This window comes from Lithobates pipiens, unplaced genomic scaffold (genome assembly GCF_037356315.1).
Source record: "Lithobates pipiens isolate NorthernLeopardFrog02 unplaced genomic scaffold, aLitPip1_a1.2 Scaffold_13, whole genome shotgun sequence".
Taxonomy (NCBI): Eukaryota; Metazoa; Chordata; class Amphibia; order Anura; family Ranidae; genus Lithobates; species Lithobates pipiens.
In genome coordinates this window covers 74646501-74665252 of record NW_027507718.1, presented here as the reverse complement: position 1 = coordinate 74665252, position 18752 = coordinate 74646501, and the positions used below count along the sequence as shown (strand labels likewise).

Below are 18752 nucleotides of genomic sequence, written 5' to 3'. Positions count from 1 at the left end.
TGAAGGGTCTTTCTGGGAGATATGCTGATCGCTTGTCCAGCACACTGGATGGAGCCAAGGCCAACATGGATGAGTGCATGGCCTACAGCTTGGTCATGGTGAACGAGAGGACCCCATCTCCCACACACCATTACATACCCCCTCCATCTCCCCCTGGGGACAGGGACCCCTTCTCACGTGGGGACAGGGACCTCCACCTCCCCTGGGGACAGGGACCCCTTCTCACCTGGGGGCAGTAACTTCATCTGCCCTGGAGAAAAGTACCTCATCTCTTCTGGGGACAGGGACCCCATCCTGCCTAGGGACAGTCCCCCAATGGGGCACCTAAAAATAAAAAATAAACTAATAAAAAAAAACTACTGATACCAGTGGTGGAACTACAGGGCTCACAAAGGTCATACCTGTGACCACGCCCTGGAGTTCCACCACCGGACTCGGAGGGAAGAGCCCTGGCTGGGGTTCAGGGGGGCCCTTCATGGTTTCTTGCATCGGGGCCCTGAAGGTTCTAGTTACGCCACTGGTGGCTGAATAAGGTTGGAGGAGATTAGCAGCATTGAGATGCCCCCCACCCACAAAGAAAAAAAAGTATTTTATAAAAAACATTAACAATGAACTTTTCATATAATACATGTTGCTTTAGCAAACGAAATGTCCTCCAATTAAGGTTTAGCAGAGTTAAATACACTGAAGAGCTTGCAATGTTACAATATGACAATGTATTTGCTCAGTGCCCACGGTTGTCTCTGCAGGACCACTGCATGCCAGGGTCAATGCAGGTGACAGATGTAAATCTCTGCTTTATATGTGACAGACTCTAAAACGGTTGTAATAATTGCTTATGACCGGGCCACTGCTCTAATCTAGAGAAGGAAATCTGGCACCAAGTCATGAAGAAACTGACCATCTGCCTCTTGACTGTTCTAGCATACTACTACAGCTTGATAGAACCAAATCCTTGCTCCTACAGTCTGCTTTTAATGCAGGAATCAAGTCCTTCCATGCCAGCCCAGCCCTGGTGCCGTTCAGCTCTCTTATCACATGTGTACTAACCCCTGTGACCACCACCCTACATGTCCTCTGTGTCATGCATCCTGCACCCCAGTGTCATTACCCAATCAAACAGCAGTTGTTTCTCCAACATTGGAAACAGCGTTGCCAACCTACCAGATTACAATTTACCAACACAACAGCCAAAATTTACTAGCACAGCCAAGTTTTTACTGGCATTTCCAAAAGTTACAAAATTACAGTTTTACAGTAATCGCAAATATTTGTGCCCTGTCCCACCATCAGCTCAGGAGTCAGCATCTCTGTAATCCCCAAAATGAACCCTAAAGTCCTTGTAAAATCAGTAAATCTGCTCTGTAAATGGATTATATTGTTGGTTATTTACTTAAGGCAAATCCACTTTGCACTACAAGTGTACTTGGAAGTAAAGCCGCTGTAGATCTGAGGGGGACATGCAAGAAAAATAAAAAACAGCATTTTAGCTTGCACATGATTATATGATAAAATCAGCAGAGCTTCCCCTCATTTCAGATCTTCTCTTTCGATCTATAGCGACTGCACTTCCAAGTGCACTTGTCGTGCAAAGTGGATTTGCCTTTAGTAAATAAATCCCATAATGTCCAGCTTTTGTCTTTATGTAACATTGTAGAAAATACCTTATTTACAGCACCGCTGGGTGCTCACATGACCCATCTTCCTCACTCTGAGCATTGCTGAGAGATGGGCCACTGAGGTCCCCCGGAAGGAGAAGAGGAAAGCTCCAGCAGGTCACATGAGCGCCCAATAGCACTGTAAGAGTCCATTCACACAGGGGCAACATGACTTCCAGCGCGACTTTGGGAGGCAACTTGGAAATGACTTGAGTATGAATCACAGCACGACTTGAGGCAACTTACAAGACAACTTGAAGTTGCCTCCAGGATAAGGGACTTTGCCAGTGGCCAATCACATAATAATCAGCTCTGTGGGAGGGAGGGGTTTGCCTAGAAAACTATTTTTACTTCTTGGAAAGTTGCTTCAGTTAAGACAGGGGATCAGACTTGGAGGCAACTTCCATTGAAATCAATGGGTACAAGTCGCCTAGAAGTCAGATTGAAGTAGTACAGGAACCTTTTCTGAAGTCAGAGAGACTGCAGTAGTGTGCATTAAAGTGGTTGTAAACCCTTACAAACCACTTTGACCTACAGGTAAGCCTAGATTAAGGCTTACCTGTAGGTCCAAGAAATATCTCCCAAACCTATACGGTTTAGGAGATATTTGCCCGAAGACGGGCACCGCTGTCTACGGCGGCAGCGACAGCGGCGCGCAGGCGCACTGAGCTTGGCATCTTCGATAACGAAGATGCCGCGCGTCTTGGCTCCTGTGCGCATGCGCGGGAGTGACGTCATCGCGGCTTCGCCGAATGACAGCGGCGGAGCTGCGAGACCCACCAAGAAGATGGATGCGGCGGACTACAGGGGACAGCGGTGACTTCGCTGGCTCCTGTGTCAGGTAAGTGACACATAATGGGCTACTATGCGATGCATAGTAATCCATTATGCTTTGCCTTTGCAGGGAATGAAAGAGGAAGTAAACTCATCAGGGTTTACTTCCTCTTTAAGACGACTCTCATTCACTTACATTGATTTTATCATGTTATGTGACTTGAGGCAACTTGGGACGACTTCAGTAGGGTCGTGGGCGGTGTCAGTAGGGCAGTGGATGGTGTCAGTAGGGAAGAGGTTGGTGTTAGTAGACTCGTGGGCTGTGTCAGTAGGGCAGTGGACGGTCTCGGTAGTGTCAGTAGGGCAGAGATTGGTGTCAGTAGAGTAGTGGAAGGTGTCAGTAGGGCAGAGATTGTGCCAGTAGAGTATTGGACAGTGTCAGTAGGGCAGAGATTGGTGCCAGTAGAGTAGTGGACGGTGTCAGTAGGACAGAGATTGGTGCCAGTAGAGTAGTGGACAGTGTCAGTAGGGCAGAGATTGGTGCCAGTAGAGTAGTGGACGGTGTCAGTAGGGCAGAGATTGGTGCCAGTAGAGTAGTGGACGGTGTCAGTAGAACAGAGATTGGTGCACGTAGAGTAGTGGACAGTGTCAGTAGGGCAGAGATTGGTGCCAGTAGAGTAGTGGACGGTGTCAATAGAGCAGAGATTGGTGCCAGTAGTGTAGTGGACGGTGTCAGTAGGGCAGAGATTGGTGCCACTAGAGTAGTGGACAGTGGTTAATTTTTATTATTTTACTTTTTTTTAGGAGCCCCATGGGGGGGGGGGGGGCTTTGGTGAAATATCAGGGGTCTAAACAGACCCCAGATGTCTCACTTTTTAGACAGAGAAAGGGACTGAGGACAGAGATTTTCCCAATCCCTTTCTATGCAGCACACCTGGCACATGCCTATGGGACAGGGTTGCCAACTGCCAGTAAATTTACTGACAGTTCATAAAAAAATCAGTTATTTTACAACTGCCAGTAAATATCAGGGGCTGATCATTTCATGCTGTGTTGACCTTTTAAGCGTAAATCAAGCAAATGACTTTGTTATAGGTTTTGTCAGTGTTTCCCTATCATGTTTATACTGTTCAAATATTCACTGTGTTCGTTTTCAATAGTTCAGTAAATTCTCAGGTTACCTGTAAAAAATGTGCTGCGGGATGTTGGCAACCCTGCTATGGGAGGAAAGAGTGACTTTGTTCCAAATCAGGGACTGTCCCTAGAAATCAGGGACAGTCGGGAGCCATGCCTTTAGCCCTGAATCACACTGATGTGATTTCCGATGTCAATCGGATAGCATGGAATCACATGATAAGGGACATAACATTGGTTCCATCAGCGCAGCCGCAATCTGACTGGCTTGTTCTACTTTTGATATCACTTCAATCAGAGTGTAGAAAAACAATCCGCCTTATCTATTCCTAATACATTCATCAGGCAGCAGCGCTATCCATTCCTGATTAAACGGAATAAGGGGATAAAACCAGACAGACTCCGATTGAAATGAGTGGCAGAGAATAAGAGGGGGCTCTTTGTGGAGGAGCCCTGTGATTGGCTGAGTCCATAATCCAGGCTCACTCTGATACCCCGCTGTCTACTGATCATGTAAACAAGCCGTAGCCTGGAGGGGGCGGGGCCTGCTCGGTTCATGTGCCGGCCTGGCCCCTCCCCAGGGGGCGGGAATCCATCCGGCTAATGGACGGCTTTTATTATTGTGTGCGGTTACAGAAAAGAGCAGATGGTCGGAGACACTGGATGGGATGTGACCTGTACCCGGCTTCCCATACTAAACATCGTCTTTCCGGCCGCCCGGTCAGAGCCGAGCTCTGTATACACGAGTCTGAAGATCGCCTGCTGCTGTTTACATAAGAAGAGACTTTCTGTAGGTGGCAGCCAAAGGAGAAAGAAGATCTGCAGCAGCTCGTCACACTTACAGCAGGTAGAGCCTCCACTTTGGATGTTACTTGTCAGAGAGATCGGGCATTGTCTGAGCCTAGGCTGCCCATACACTATACAATCTGATTGTACAATCTCCTTCTCATCAGTGCAAGGGTCTGCCTCCTATGACATAGTTCTTCTAGGTGTATGGGTACTACATAGTCTACAGACTTGACTAACTCAATAGGAACAAGCATTGACTATAGGATTCTATTTCTTATCCCTTTCTACCAGATCTAAGGGGCGATTTGTCTGCAGAGAAGTCCATCAGAGATGGCATCTTTGAAGCTATGGGACCATCTGCAGGCTGGCAGCTCTGAGGTGGACTGGTGTGAAGGCAACTACAAAATCGTCCCCACTATCGCCGAGTTTTACAATACGGTGAGTGCGCTCTATATACTACATCGGTGAGGCAGCCTGTAATTTCAGCTACAAATCCTATTACTTTTTGGGCTAGAGGCTTGTATAAGGTTAGTCTCTGAAAAGAAAGCCATACAGCGGCTTACAGGCATTGGAGAGGCAATCGGTCACCTTCAAAATGCCTTTGTTTTTATTGTTTAATGGAACTAACATGGTACAGCCACTTGTGGTGTCAGTGTGGTCCCATTGACCTGAATAAGTGAGGATGGCAAGTGGTGCCACCTGTTGACTCAGCAGTCTGCCTTAATGGGTAACTCCACTTCTGCGGGGGAAACAAAAATCAAATAATATAGCGTTATACAATTGCTAAACAAGTCATATTGTAATTGAATGTTGTTAAAATGACCTTTCCTCTTCAAACTGCAGCTCTGTGAAATGCAATGCTATATAGCAGTGGTCTCCAAACTGCAGACTGGGGGCCGGATTCCGCCTTTTGCTAGCTTTTATATGGCCCTTTTGGGCATTTCCCCCCCCCGGTGTCAGCAACTGTGGGGTATAATTCCTGCCACTGACAATGGGGTATGATTCCTCCCATTGACACCTATTATAGGACACCATTTCTCCCCCCTATTACAAGTGATGGGTCACTATTCCTCCCACTGATACCAATGATGGGACACTATTCCTCCCACTGACACCAATGATGGGGCAATATTCCTCCCACTGACACCAATGATGGGGCAATATTCCTCCCACTGACACCAATGATGGGGCAATATTCCTCCCACTGACACCAATGATGGGGCAATATTCCTCCCACTGACACCAATGATGGGGCAATATTCCTCCCACTGACACCAATGATGGGGCAATATTCCTCCCACTGACACCAATGATGGGGCAATATTCGTCCCACTGACACCAATGATGGGGCAATATTCCTCCCGCTGACACCAATGATGGGGCACTATTCCTCCCGCTTATACCAATGATGGGACAATATTCCTCCCGCTTATACCAATGATGGGGCAATATTCCTCCCGCTTATACCAATGATGGGGCACTATTCCTCCCGCTTATACCAATGATGGGGCACTATTCCTCCCGCTTATACCAATGATGGGGCACTATTCCTCCCGCTTATACCAATGATGGGTCACTATTCCTCCCGCTTATACCAATGATGGGGCACTATTCCTCCCGCTTATACCAATGATGGGGCACTATTCCTCCCGCTTATACCAATGATGGGGCACTATTCCTCCCGCTTATACCAATGAGGGGGCACTATTCCTCCTGCTGACGCAAACAATGGGGCACTATTCCTCCCCCTAATAGCAAAGAGTGGACACTGTTTACTCCCATTGACACTGGGACATTTTCCACTGTGGGCCACAGTCGCCCCCCCCCCATTAAGTTTAAAGAAGAATAAACTGTCCCTTTGTTTATAAAGTTTGGAGGTCCCTGATATATAATATATATATATATTAGTGCAACCTGGAGGCATTCTGTACACAAATGGGGTATGGAATGCCCCCCCCCCCAGAAGTCTGCACTAAGATACAAATCAGATTTTGGGCATCCTCTGCAACAAAAATGTAATTTTTGGTGAGGTACTCCCAAAGGGAAATCATGTCTAAGGGAATGCAGACCCTGCAACTTTTCTCATTAGAGCCCTGCAGGTGCAGCAGCTGATTATTATAAAAGCACTCCCATTAGATTTATTTCCCACATAAACAGACGAACAAGCAGCTATTTCTTTCGATTAACAGAAGGTAGGCATCTACAACAAAGTTTGTTAAACCCCTGCAATGTACATCAAAGGTCACCCAGAGGGAATTTTTTTTTTCTCAACAAAAGTGGAGTTACTCTTTAAATTTTCAGCAGCATGTGTACTGTTCCATCCTGCTGTATGGTGTGTTTTTAGGTAGGCGGTTTAAAGCGGACAAAGGGGGATATTGTATAGTGATCTATCAATGTGGGCAAAGCAAGGTGGACAGTACATGAAAAACATGTTTTCCTTTTGTGGTATGGGGGATTTGTAGGATTCCATAGACAGCTGTACATTTGTTTGCAGGCATATATTATGATGCATGCATTGGAGGGAATACTATAAGGGTTTGTCAGTCTGGATAGCATATTTGCAGATCAGCTACCATGATTTTACATGCACAGGCAAATGAATCCCCTTACAACTGCCCAACACATATGTGCAATGGCAAGACAGTGGGCATTATTGCGCTGAGCATCCAACCTCCTGTGTTCAGAATGCAGAAAGTCAGTCATTCAGCACAGGACTTGGAAGTAAGCACAGAGGACTACAGTAGTGGTGTCTCTTATAGTGATTTCCAGCTTCCAGGGGAATAGGCCAGCTATGTTATATACATCGTTACATTGGTCTAAACTGGAGTATATCCATACTTTGAATTATTCTTTGATTCTGTTGTTAATTCGCTGCCCTAGCTTGATGTAACTTGCATATTACAATTGTTCTTTAACTACTTAAGCCCTGGACCATTTGGCTGGCAAAAGACCAGAGCGTTTTTTGCGATTTGGCACTGTGTCGCTTTAACTGACAATTGTGTGGTCGTGCGACGTGGCTCCCAAACAAAATTGACGCCCTTTTTTCCCCACAATTAGAGCTTTCTTTTGGTGGTATTTGATCACCTCTGCGGTTTTTATTTTTTGCACTATAAACAAAAAAATAGCAACAATTTTGAAAAAAACACATTGTTTTTTACATTTTGCTATAATCAACATCCCCAAAAAATATATAAAAACATTTTTTTTTTCCCTCAGTTTAGGCCGATATGTATTCTACATATTTTTGGTATTGTGACTGCGACATTATGGCGGACAGATTGGACACTTTTGGAGCTATTTTGGGACACTCACATTTATACAGGGGTCAGTGCGATTAAAAATGCCTTGATTACTGTGTAAATGTGACTGGCAGTGAAGGGGTTAACCACTAGGTGGCACTGTAGGGGTTAAGTGTGTCCTAGGGAGTGATTCTAACTGGGGGGGAGGGGCTATGTGTGACATGACACTGATCACCACTCCCAATCACAGGGAGCGGTGATCAGTGTCCTGTCACTAGGCAGAACGGGGAAATGCTTGTTTACATTAGCATTTCCCTGTTCTTCCTCTCTGTGAGACGATCGCTGGTATCCCCGCGGACATCGAATCCACGGGACCCGCAATCACACTCACGGGGATCGCATGCACCCACTAACCGCTTCTTAAAGGTCAACGTACAGGTACATTAATCTGCCTGTACGTGCCCTTCTGCCGGCGTATATCGGTGTGAGCCGGTCGACAAGCAGTTAAAGGAGAAGTATAGCTAAAGTTCTTTTGGCCATACTTCTGCGGGTCATAGGAGTGCACTTAGTTCTGCATTCCTGTGACCAAGATTCAGCCGACAGCTAGCTATAGTCTGCTGTCAGCTGATATCACAGAGCCTCTTGAGACTCTGCAGGGATCCTGACAATAAAGTCGGGATCGAATGAATGAATGAATTAAATATTTGTATAGTCACACTGCGAACTGAATCACTTCAAGGCGCTGGATCGGCCCAGCTGCCTGACCGGTAGCTGGCTCAGCATCTGTGAGCCACCAAGAGCCTGAGCAAATCACTCCCGCCCCTCCACAGCCTGGTGCTCCAGTGAGTGCTGGAGGAGCAGAGCAGTGAGCCGGCAACTGACAGTCATCACCCTGTGCTCAGAGAGGACCAGAGATCTGAGCGATCAGCGGTCATATGTTCACTCAGTTCTCAATCTTAGAGGTGGTGGAGGGACAGCTGCAGTATCAGACGGATACTGCATCCACCTAGGTGAGTATGTATGTTTGTTTTTTCAATTCCTATACTTCTCTTTTTTAACTTATAGTGTATCTAATTTTAGGATCAGTAGTCTGTCTCACCAGGAAACATGCCCTTGGTGTGCCAGCACAGTGATAAAGGTAGCAGTCATTCACACCTCTGTTTCAGGAAATAGACAACATAGCTGTGTGTTTACAGCGCACCACACTATAGGCATTAACAACAATTACATGAGGTGTGCACAGCAATTTTCTTTTACTTGATAACCGGAAATAATTAATTATGTAAGCATAATAGCTACTAAATCCTCATCAGAGACTCCAGTGTAATTGCAGCTAGGGACAGTTACTCTAAGGAGTCATATAGAGACGTGACCAAAAAACACTACAGGGCTGACACTGCCATTCTATAGTGATTACATGCCATATACCAGGTTAAAAAATAAGTATTGAAAGATACTTCTTCCCAGAGGTATAGGAATAAAAAATGTCAATTGGTAGAAAATGGCTAACGCTGTGGAGCTGGCAAGGCTGCTTTCATATATGGACTGGAAATCCACAATCTGTAAAATAGGAAGAGAAGGGAAGACAACGCCAAACTGGCATAGTTCTGCACAATTTATTAAGTAAAATACCATATAAAACAAATGGAACTCACAAGCGGGTGAGGAGGGAGAGAGAGGATGACAGTCTGCAGTGGATTGTAATGAGCTGGGAGCTATGTGGTAGTCCTTGGTGAAGAAGAAATCCGGCTGTGGTAGGGAGCAAGGTGAGCCTGGGCTCCATGCAGGGAGACCGGCATCCGGCTGCGCTGTGTGGCCGTGATGGTATATCCAGAAATGGGATGTCCGCCCAAAGAAGTTGTCCAGCTGGAGTAGTGAGAGGAGCTATCAGTCCAACCACTGTGTCAGCCAAGAGGGGCGCATTTCAGAAGCTTAACCACGGCTCCTTCATCAGCCTGATTGTTTGAAACATTGTCTCAAACAATCAGGCTGATGAAGGAGCCGTGGTTAAGCTTCTGAAATGCGTCCAGATTGGCTCACACAACGGTTGCACTGGTGGCTCCTCTCACTACTCCAGCTGGACACATCGTCTTTGGGCAGATGTCCCATTTCTGGATATACCATCACGGCCACACAGGGCAGCCTGATGCCGGTCTCCCTGCATGGAGCCCAGGCTCACCTTGCTCCCCACCACAGCCGGATTTCTTCTTCACCAAGGACTACCACATAGCTCCCAGCTCATTACAATCCAGTGCAGACTGTCATCCTCTCTCCCCCTCACCCACTTGTGAGTTCCATTGGTTTTATATGGTATTTTACTTAATAAATTGTGCAGAACTATGCCGGTTTGGCATTTTTTTTTTCCCTTTCCTTTATACTCTAAGGAGTCATACATGACATTCTTGTGTTTGAATGAATTCCTTTCAAATATTTACAGTGTAATTAACATGATTTATATTGGAAATGGATGATGATATGGCCTCTTGCAGATGGATGTAATAACTACTGATCTTTATACATGGGATCTTCCTGGCAGAGGCCGACAAAAAGATCCTAAATATAAAACGCAAGTTCTGTTCCATAAAGACTTCATGTACAGGTGCATAAACCTGCATACATGCATGGAATTCTTCTTCTTTCTCTTCTAGCTACCAGTGTTTTCATCTCCATGTACGGTGCTTTGAAACAGTATTCACCCCCCTTGACATTTTCCACATTTTGTCATGTTACAACCAAAAACGTAAATATATTTTATTGGGATTTTATGTGATAAATCAACACAAAGTGGCACATAATTGTAAAGTGGAATGAAAATGATAAATGGCTTTCCAAATTTTTTTACAAATAAATATGTGAAAAGTGTGGGGGGGGCATTTCTATTTAGCCTCCCGGAATCAATTCTTTGTAGAACCACCTTTCTCTGCAATTACAGCTGCAAGTCTTTTTGGGGATGTCTCTACCAGCTTTGCTCATCTAGAGAGTGACAGTTTTGCCCATTCTTTGCAAAATTCGATCAAAGATTGTATGGCTCAGAACAGTGGAAAACCAAAGTCTTAAGGCTCATACACACGATCAGACTTTTCGACAACAACGGTGTGACGGACCTGTTTTATCGGACAATCCGACCATCTGTATGCTCCATCGGACAATTGTTGTTGCTTTTTTAATGGACAAATGTACGCTGTGCATGCTCTCAAACTTTTCGACAACAAATGTCTGATGGAGGATAATCCGATCGTGTGTACACAAGTCCATCAGACTAAAGTTCAAAGTACAAACACGCATGCTCCGAACTAATGCTAAACACCAGCCAACAATAGCAGAAGTTGCCCAAAGGGTGGTGGTAAAGAGCTGAAAAAACACGTGATTTGGTGAAAGTTGGCTGAAAATGTTCTGCCTGTGTACACATACTCCTTACCAGGTTGCTGCCACACACACTTGACACCATCTGAACCAAATAGGTTTATCTTGGTCTCATCAGACCACGGGACATTCTAGTAAGCCATGTCCTTAGTCTGCTTGTCTTCAGCAAACTGTTTGAAGGCTTTCTTGTGCATGATCTTTAGAAGAGGCTTGCTTCTGGGACGACAGCAATGCAGACCAATTTGATGCAGTGTGGCGTTTGGTCTGAGGAGCACTGACAGGATGACCCCCCCCCCACCTCTGCAGCAATGCTGGCAGCAGTCATACCTCTGTTTCCCAAAGACAACCTCCTGGATATGACGCTGAGCATGTTTACTCAACTTCTAAATGGAACCTGTCCTGTTAAACCGCTTTATGGTCTTGGCCACCGTGCTGCAGCTCAGTTTCAGGGTGTTGGCAATCTTATAGCCTAGGTTTTCTTTCTGTAGAGCAAAAATTATTATTTTTTCAGATCCTCAGAGTTCTTTGCCATGAGGTGCCATGTTGAACTTCCAGTGACCAGTATGAGAGTGAGAGCGATAACACCAAATTTAACACACCTGCTCCCCTTTCACACCTAAGATGTTTTGTGAGATACTATATGTAGTACAAGGGCCTGCCTGACTGCATTCAAATTGAAAGTGTTTAGGTTTGACCTCATATATGGTTTTGGTAAATCGAAATAAAAAATATCTAAAGAAAATTGTATAGCGTGTATCCAGCTTAACGCTACAACATTTTCAGCCTGATTTTTCAGTGTGGAGCTGCACAGATTTCTACTTATAAAAGCAATTTTCAGCGTTTTTATTCTAAGAAGGTACAGATTATAGAGAATAGCCTAGCTTTTCTAAAAATAAATGCCACAAAACTCTGTGAGGAATAGCCCCACAGAACACAGGCAGAACTTTTCACAGGACTACATTATACGTTTACACCGGTACATTTCTCTGTGTTCCATAGTTATTGTCCTCAGATCAGCAGCACATGCGTTTTTTATGAGTCAAACAAGCATTCCTCACAGGGAGCTGAACAAATGCACATTTATAGTTGTTTTTTTTTTCCCCTGTGGCCTTTTTCCCTCATATTCTGCATGGTACAATCAGTGCAGGGGCTGTCCTCACATGTTCTTTTTTTTTTTTTTTAAATCCTGGGGTTTATTCATAAAACGTACACTTGTGGGAGCATTTTTTTGTTGCCAATAGCAACCAGCCAATTATCAGTTGTGATTTTTGCATTGCAGAGTTAAAAAAAACAAACAAATAAAAACAAAAAAAAAAACAAGGATTCTGACTAGTTGTAACTGACAGCAAGAAATGAAAGCATATGCTTTATGTGTTAATAGTGTACTATTCTGTAACTTTAAAATCCATTCATTGTATTAATCAGAGAAGCATTTAAAGGGCTATTCCACTTTAACAGAATAAACCCGCTTTTCTGTTTTCTTTTGGTTCAATGGATTTTTTTTCTGGAGTTTTGCATGGAATGTGTCAGATTTGGCTTTTTGTTTTTCCACTTTTTTTGTGTCATACCAATACAAACAAAAGAAATAAACATGAGAATGCCTAAACGGTTGCGATTTCAACAATTTTCTGTGCAAAGTGGTGCATTATCTGACAGAAATGCAGGGGTGCCAATATCTTTGGCCATGACTGCATATAAATACATACTGTATAACCGTGTCTCAAAGTACCAAGCAAATCGTTCTCTTTGTTCCTCCCAAGACCACCTGCTCTTTAGCTCCCTTGTCTCCTCCTCCCATGCTCGCCTCCAGGACTTCTCCTGAGCCTCTCCTGCCCTCTGGAACGCTCAACTCCAATCTGTCTGACTATCTTCTACTCTGTCCACTTTTAGGTGATCCCTAAAAACCCTACTCTTTACAGAAGCCTATCCTGCCTCTACCTAACATGTACTTTTATTTTCTCCATCAGCTCATCTCCCACAGTTTATTCCCTTTTTGTATTGTCTGACTCTCCAATTAAGATTGTAAACTCCAATGTGCTGAGCCCTCTGATTCCTTCTGTATTGAATTGTATTGTAATCTGTACTGTCTGCCCTCATTTTGTATAGTGTTCCACAAACTGTTGGCGCTGTAAAAATATCACATCAGGTAAAGGATAAGTTCACCTTTGAACGTATTACACCTGTATTTAGGGTGTAACATGTTCAGCAACCCCCTTATCTACCCCTCTTCCCTGTGATAACAGGCAGGGTTTCCTCTCTCATACAGCTGCTGTCACCTTAAAGTGGTTGTAAACCCTTACAAACCACTTTGACCTACAGGTAAGCCTAGATTAAGGCTTACCTGTAGGTCCAAGAAATATCTCCTAAACCTATATGGTTTAGGAGATATTTGCCCGAAAACAGGCACCGCTGTCTACGGCGCATGTGCCGTAGACAGCGGCGCGCAGGCGCACTGAGCGCGGCATTTCCAAGAAAGGAGCTGCCGCGCGTGTCGACTCCCGCGCGCATGCGCGGGAGTGACGTCATCGCGGCTTCGCCGAATGACAGCGGCGTAGTTGCGAGACGCCACCAGCAAGATGGATGCGGCAGACTACAGGGGACAGCGGCGACTTCGCTGGCTCCTGTGTCAGGTAAGTGACACATAATGGGCTACTATGCGATGCATAGTAGTCCATTATGCTTTGCCTTTGCAGGGAATGAAAGAGGAAGTAAACCCATCAGGGTTTACTTCCTCTTTAAAAATCAGTGTGGCTTTGTGAGGCTTCAACCACACAGCTGTTTCATTTGTGCATGCATAAACTACAAGACCCATCTTCCACTGTGGCAGATGGACTTATAGTTGCAGTGGACTGCGAGCACACTGATCAGCACAGTCGAAGTCCATCCCCCACTCCCTCCAGCTTTCAAACTGAAAGCTCGAACAGTGATATAGGCAGAAAGCTGTAGGAGCCTGATATTGCGATCCGCTGATCATGGGTGCAATAGTTTGCAGGCTTCTGTAGAAAAAAATAAAATAAATGTGCATTGTTTTACTTGCAAAAATATGTGAATTTCTTCTTATTATTTTTTATTTTTTTGTAAACTTAGCCTTTAACCATTTTGCACACAGTTTTACATCCTTGCGTTGCTGACCTAGCAATGCTAGTCATCAGGCTGTGTCTAACTTTTATACCTTTAAGTCACTGACCTGGAACAAGTATGGAGCAAATAAAAGTTGCATAAAAATCTATATTTGCCTACTTGTTCTGGGTCCATGGCTAAAAGTATTGAAGCAAGGGAGCAAGTTACATTTTCAGGCGGAGAGCTCAGGATTGGCATCCTTGTTACGTCCTTTGACAGATTTCCTGAAAGATGTGTATAGCTGACAGTTATTCTAGAACTGCATAGGGTAGTACAGCACTTTAACCCTTCGGGGGAGCCTGACTTGAAATCCTGGCAGTCCTCATGGTAAAACAAACATTTATTACCCATCTGCTCGGAAGGCATGATATGGTAAACACAAGCCTGGAGAACAACGTGTGCAGCTTCAGTCTGACGCTTGAGTCACAGGTTTCACGTCTTGTTCCTACTGACTTCTGGCACCTATATCTTGTGGAGAACAATGGATACGAACGTCAAGACTTTTTACCAGTTCTCGCACAGTAAGGCATGTTTGTGACTTCACCAGTTGAGACTAATGTTCTTTCCAGTAGTTGAGCACCTAGTGTTGTATGAAAGGTATATTTTCTTTGCCTCTTGCATTAAGGAGGAAATCTGCTTTTGAGCTAAACTGAGAATTTTACCACGTATGTGAGATCACATAATTTAACGTGTATTGGATGGTAGCCATGAAGCTGCCCTTCAATTCAAATTAGTGGATGTGATTCATTGTGAATGCTTGCTGTGATATTCCCACAGTAAACCCACACAACTGGGCAAACCACACAGATAAACACACGTAATCAAAACAGTAAACGCACCCTCTATATAAAAAATACCAGAATCACCATAAAGTATACATACTATGTACATATAATTTTTATTAAAGCAATAATTCAAATACAGAAGCACTGAAGTTATACATACAAAGAATGCACACGTGCAAAGTAAAAACAATTCATATTAAAACATGCCTTTCCAACAGTATTAATATGTCTAATAATAGCATCTCCAGAGACTCTAATCTACAGCTGTAGGAGACCTCTTCTAGCTTGAATGACATGCAGTCAACAGGTAAGTATTTCTAGTTGTAGCATCTTCAGAAGTTGGCATCATCAAGGTACCACCAGCTCTACATATATCGTTGAGACTTGTTACATTCTTATATATAGGCTCTCCTCAATGGGTAATATTCAGTACCATAGGCATGCAAACAGGATGTGCCTGTGCATTCCTTAATCCATTATTCCCCCTGTTTAGACCCCTGTTATTTCACCAGATAAAAAATGTTCTTCTCTCCTAAAAAAAATAAAAATAAGAAAAAATGAAAAAAATTGTAAAAAACGAAAATAATAAAAACTGCTGACACCATCTACTGCTCTGCTGACACCATCCACTTCTTTGCTGACACCATCCGTATATATACTCATGCGCGCACACACAGATATGTGTTTTGAGCTTTGGGGTGTACGCCCTAATGCAATAGGCTGTGTACACCTATGTTCAATGCTGCTTGAATTGAAAAATAGTCTTGGATTAATATATATAATATATAATCTTTTTATAGTGTGCAGCTCCAGTTTTTTAACAATTCTTGGACTAGCTCATGAGCTACATTTATATGCCAAAAATAAAAATGGAAGGTTTGTACTTATTGGTAAAATCCCTTTCTTTGAGTCCATTGAGGGGCACAAGAACTAATTCAGCAACCACTCGTATATAGCACCAACATCAGTCGAACTGGGCACTAGGCAAAATTGTGAGGCAGTCCCTATAGCCAGATAACCTTTACTATCTCTAGCATGCTTCAGTTTGTAGCAAGCAGTATTAAATAATGGTCATAACATATGAGGGGAAGGAGTTGTGGCGCTCAATAAACTCAAATAAATTTTGCAGGTAAGTACAAAAATTCATTTTTTTCTATTGTCCATTGAGGGACATTGGAACAGATTGAGTAACCACTGGGATGTTCAAAAGCAGTCTAAAAAGGACAGCCAAGCTTTTCAACAGATCTGGCATCTAGCCTAGACTTAAGAGGGGGGCCTGATGCCCAACTGCTCAAGGGGTCCTCACTGCCCTAGTGGAGTGAGCCTTACCCCAATAAAGGAGAATGATATCCCAAAAAGTGTTTGCCTAAACAAAACAAACCAGGAAATGCAGAACAGGAGGCTGGAGAATCCCACTGGTGTCCTGGAGACAGGGAATATGATTTCCTGAAAAAAACTGTGGGATTCAGCAAAAACCGAATAGCCGTTACAACATCCACACAACCTGTGATACTTGGGACCAGGACACAAAGATACCAGCACAATACACTTGTTGAGATAACAAAAAAAGGAGTCCCCTGCAGGACAATATAGTTAAATGCTAAACTTTCCTGGTCAAAATGATTGCCACAGGAAAGCCATCTTTTGAGACAAGGATGATTACCCAGAAAATATTTAGTCGGATTCAATAGGGGACTGCTGAGAATGTGAGTAGTCCCTTGACGATGAAAAAGGAAGCTAAGGCCCAGACCTGACAGTTGATACTTAATGTACTCTGGGGTAGATACTGGCCCACTTATGACCAAAGAAAGGATTTGTCTCATGGTGGATCTGCATGGAGGAAGCTTCCTATGTTCCCAGCTACAGAAAAAGCTATCAAAGTCTGATGCTACACCTTGCTGTAAGTAGTCTACCTGTGTATCATAGTTTGTATTATGGATCTCAAAATGCCCCAATCTCTTAGCATCCAGCCATGCCAAAAAAAAGCTAGTGACCAAGAAACAGGTTGGAAAATCAAACCCTGCTTGTAAGTGGGCATAGACTGTTAGCAAGCTAATGAAAAGATACCGCTGCTCACAGGGGAGTCACACAGACCATAATCCATAAAGCATGATGTAAACAATGGGGTGCATGCCCTGCCACTGCTAGTAGAAATTAAGCGGAGAGAAAAAGAACGAATGGCTGCACACAAATACAGTGCAATATCGACTTTATTAGTATCAAAATTAGATAAAAACATCCAGGCACTGACAGGCAAGAGGTGGTAAGGTTGACGCGTTTCACAAGAAGTATCTTGCTTTGTCAAAACCATCAACCATTTGACAAAGCAAGACACGTCTTGTGAAACGCATCAACCTCACCATCTCTTGCCTGTCCACGCCTGAATGTTTTTATCTATTTTTGATACAAGCTAACAAATGAGATCTGCGTAACAAACTTTCCTTGAACAGTCCGGAGTTATGAACAAGACTGGAATCCCCTTTGCCTCAGTTCTGCAAGACAAATGAGGGAATGCATACAACCGTGCGTAATGATCGCATGGAGGCGATCAAGGCATCCTCTGTCTCTGCTGATGAATCCCATGACCAGGACGTATCAAATGTACCCCACCAGAGACAGGTCCTGAAATCACCTCCTGGTGAAGAGACTGTTCCCTGGGATTCAAGAGCTGTTGACAGAGTCCGTCTGCCAGTTTTCCACATTTGGACTATACTTTACAGAGAAAGCTGGAGCATGATGCTGTAAGCAGGTCAGAATTAATTTGATTTCTCAGACTGCTGTAAAATGATTTGTTCCCCGATAATGGTATACATAAGCCACCCAAACCAGGCGACCAGCAAAAAAAGATTGGCCAGCACAGAGGCACAAATCTAAATCTGGCATGCTGGAAATGGGAGGGGTTATATAGGCTATATAGGCAATTGGGTCTGACTTACAGTTTTGTTGCCCAGTGTGCTTGAGGGTGGTACTATAAACCATTGGTTATTGAATCCGTTCCTTTATTCCCCCAGTGGATGATAGAGGCCTGTAGTCATATATACCTTATTAACTTGTGTAAAGTAGCATTCATTTTCTAACAGTCAAACAAGCCAAAAGTTTGTAGTTTAAAAATTTCCTGTGTTTTATTTTTTTTTTGTTTTTTTTTTAAATTTTCCTGTTTTGCTCTATGTACCTTTTTCACATCTTTTGTACATTTATTGGCTGATTTTCGATTTTATTTATTTTATAGGTCAGCAACATTTTGTTTTTTGTTTTACCACCCATATGCATGTGCCTGTTCCGTCAGTACGCCACCTGCTTCAACAGCGGCATATATTTAATATGGACCCTACTTGTTGTGGTTGGTAAGTGTGACAGTGAGTGTGATTTATGTAAGATGTGTAAGGAAAGAATTCCTGTTGGCTTCCTGTACTGCATGTTTCTGCACAGCACATAGCCAGTAACATCCTCATGCTTTGCTTGAATTAGGCTAATACAGCTTGCTGATGCCGTCATATTTACATCCTGGTTTTCAGAAAACAGCGTTCCAGTTATACAGTCATTTTACTTTGTTAAAGCTAAGGTTCTGAGTATTGTCTTATATTTACTAGTATTCCCAAAGTAAATAAAAAAAGTTGGCCAGGCATTTATTACAGTATGCTTTGTATTTTTATTTCATGGATTATCCGCACCCCTTCCTTTTAACAAATAAGATGGATAAGGGATGATCAGATATGTTAGATAAGGGATGCTGGGTTGGTTCATACTCAATATTTTTGTAAGGATTAGAAATCTTTTATACAACTATAAATCAAGCTGCTTTGATACGATTATACTGTTTAGCATGTGTTTGCATTGCTGGGAAAACAAATGTTTAAAGCTGATCCTACATAGGAAACCTGCTAAAAATA

General features: G+C 43.6%; 1 protein-coding gene across 1 annotated transcript in view; it reads left to right on the top strand.

Annotated features, from left to right (window-relative positions):
- Positions 1-4146: 4146 nt before the first annotated feature.
- Positions 4147-18752, top strand: part of ACER2 (alkaline ceramidase 2) — a 57124-nt gene continuing 42518 nt past the window's right edge. Inside the window, exons 1-3 of the mRNA XM_077475223.1 lie at positions 4147-4413; positions 4647-4793; positions 18092-18206. Of these exons, the coding sequence (XP_077331349.1) occupies positions 4686-4793; positions 18092-18206 (223 nt within the window). The 5' untranslated portion in view covers positions 4147-4413; positions 4647-4685. The remainder of the gene's footprint in view (positions 4414-4646; positions 4794-18091; positions 18207-18752) is intronic.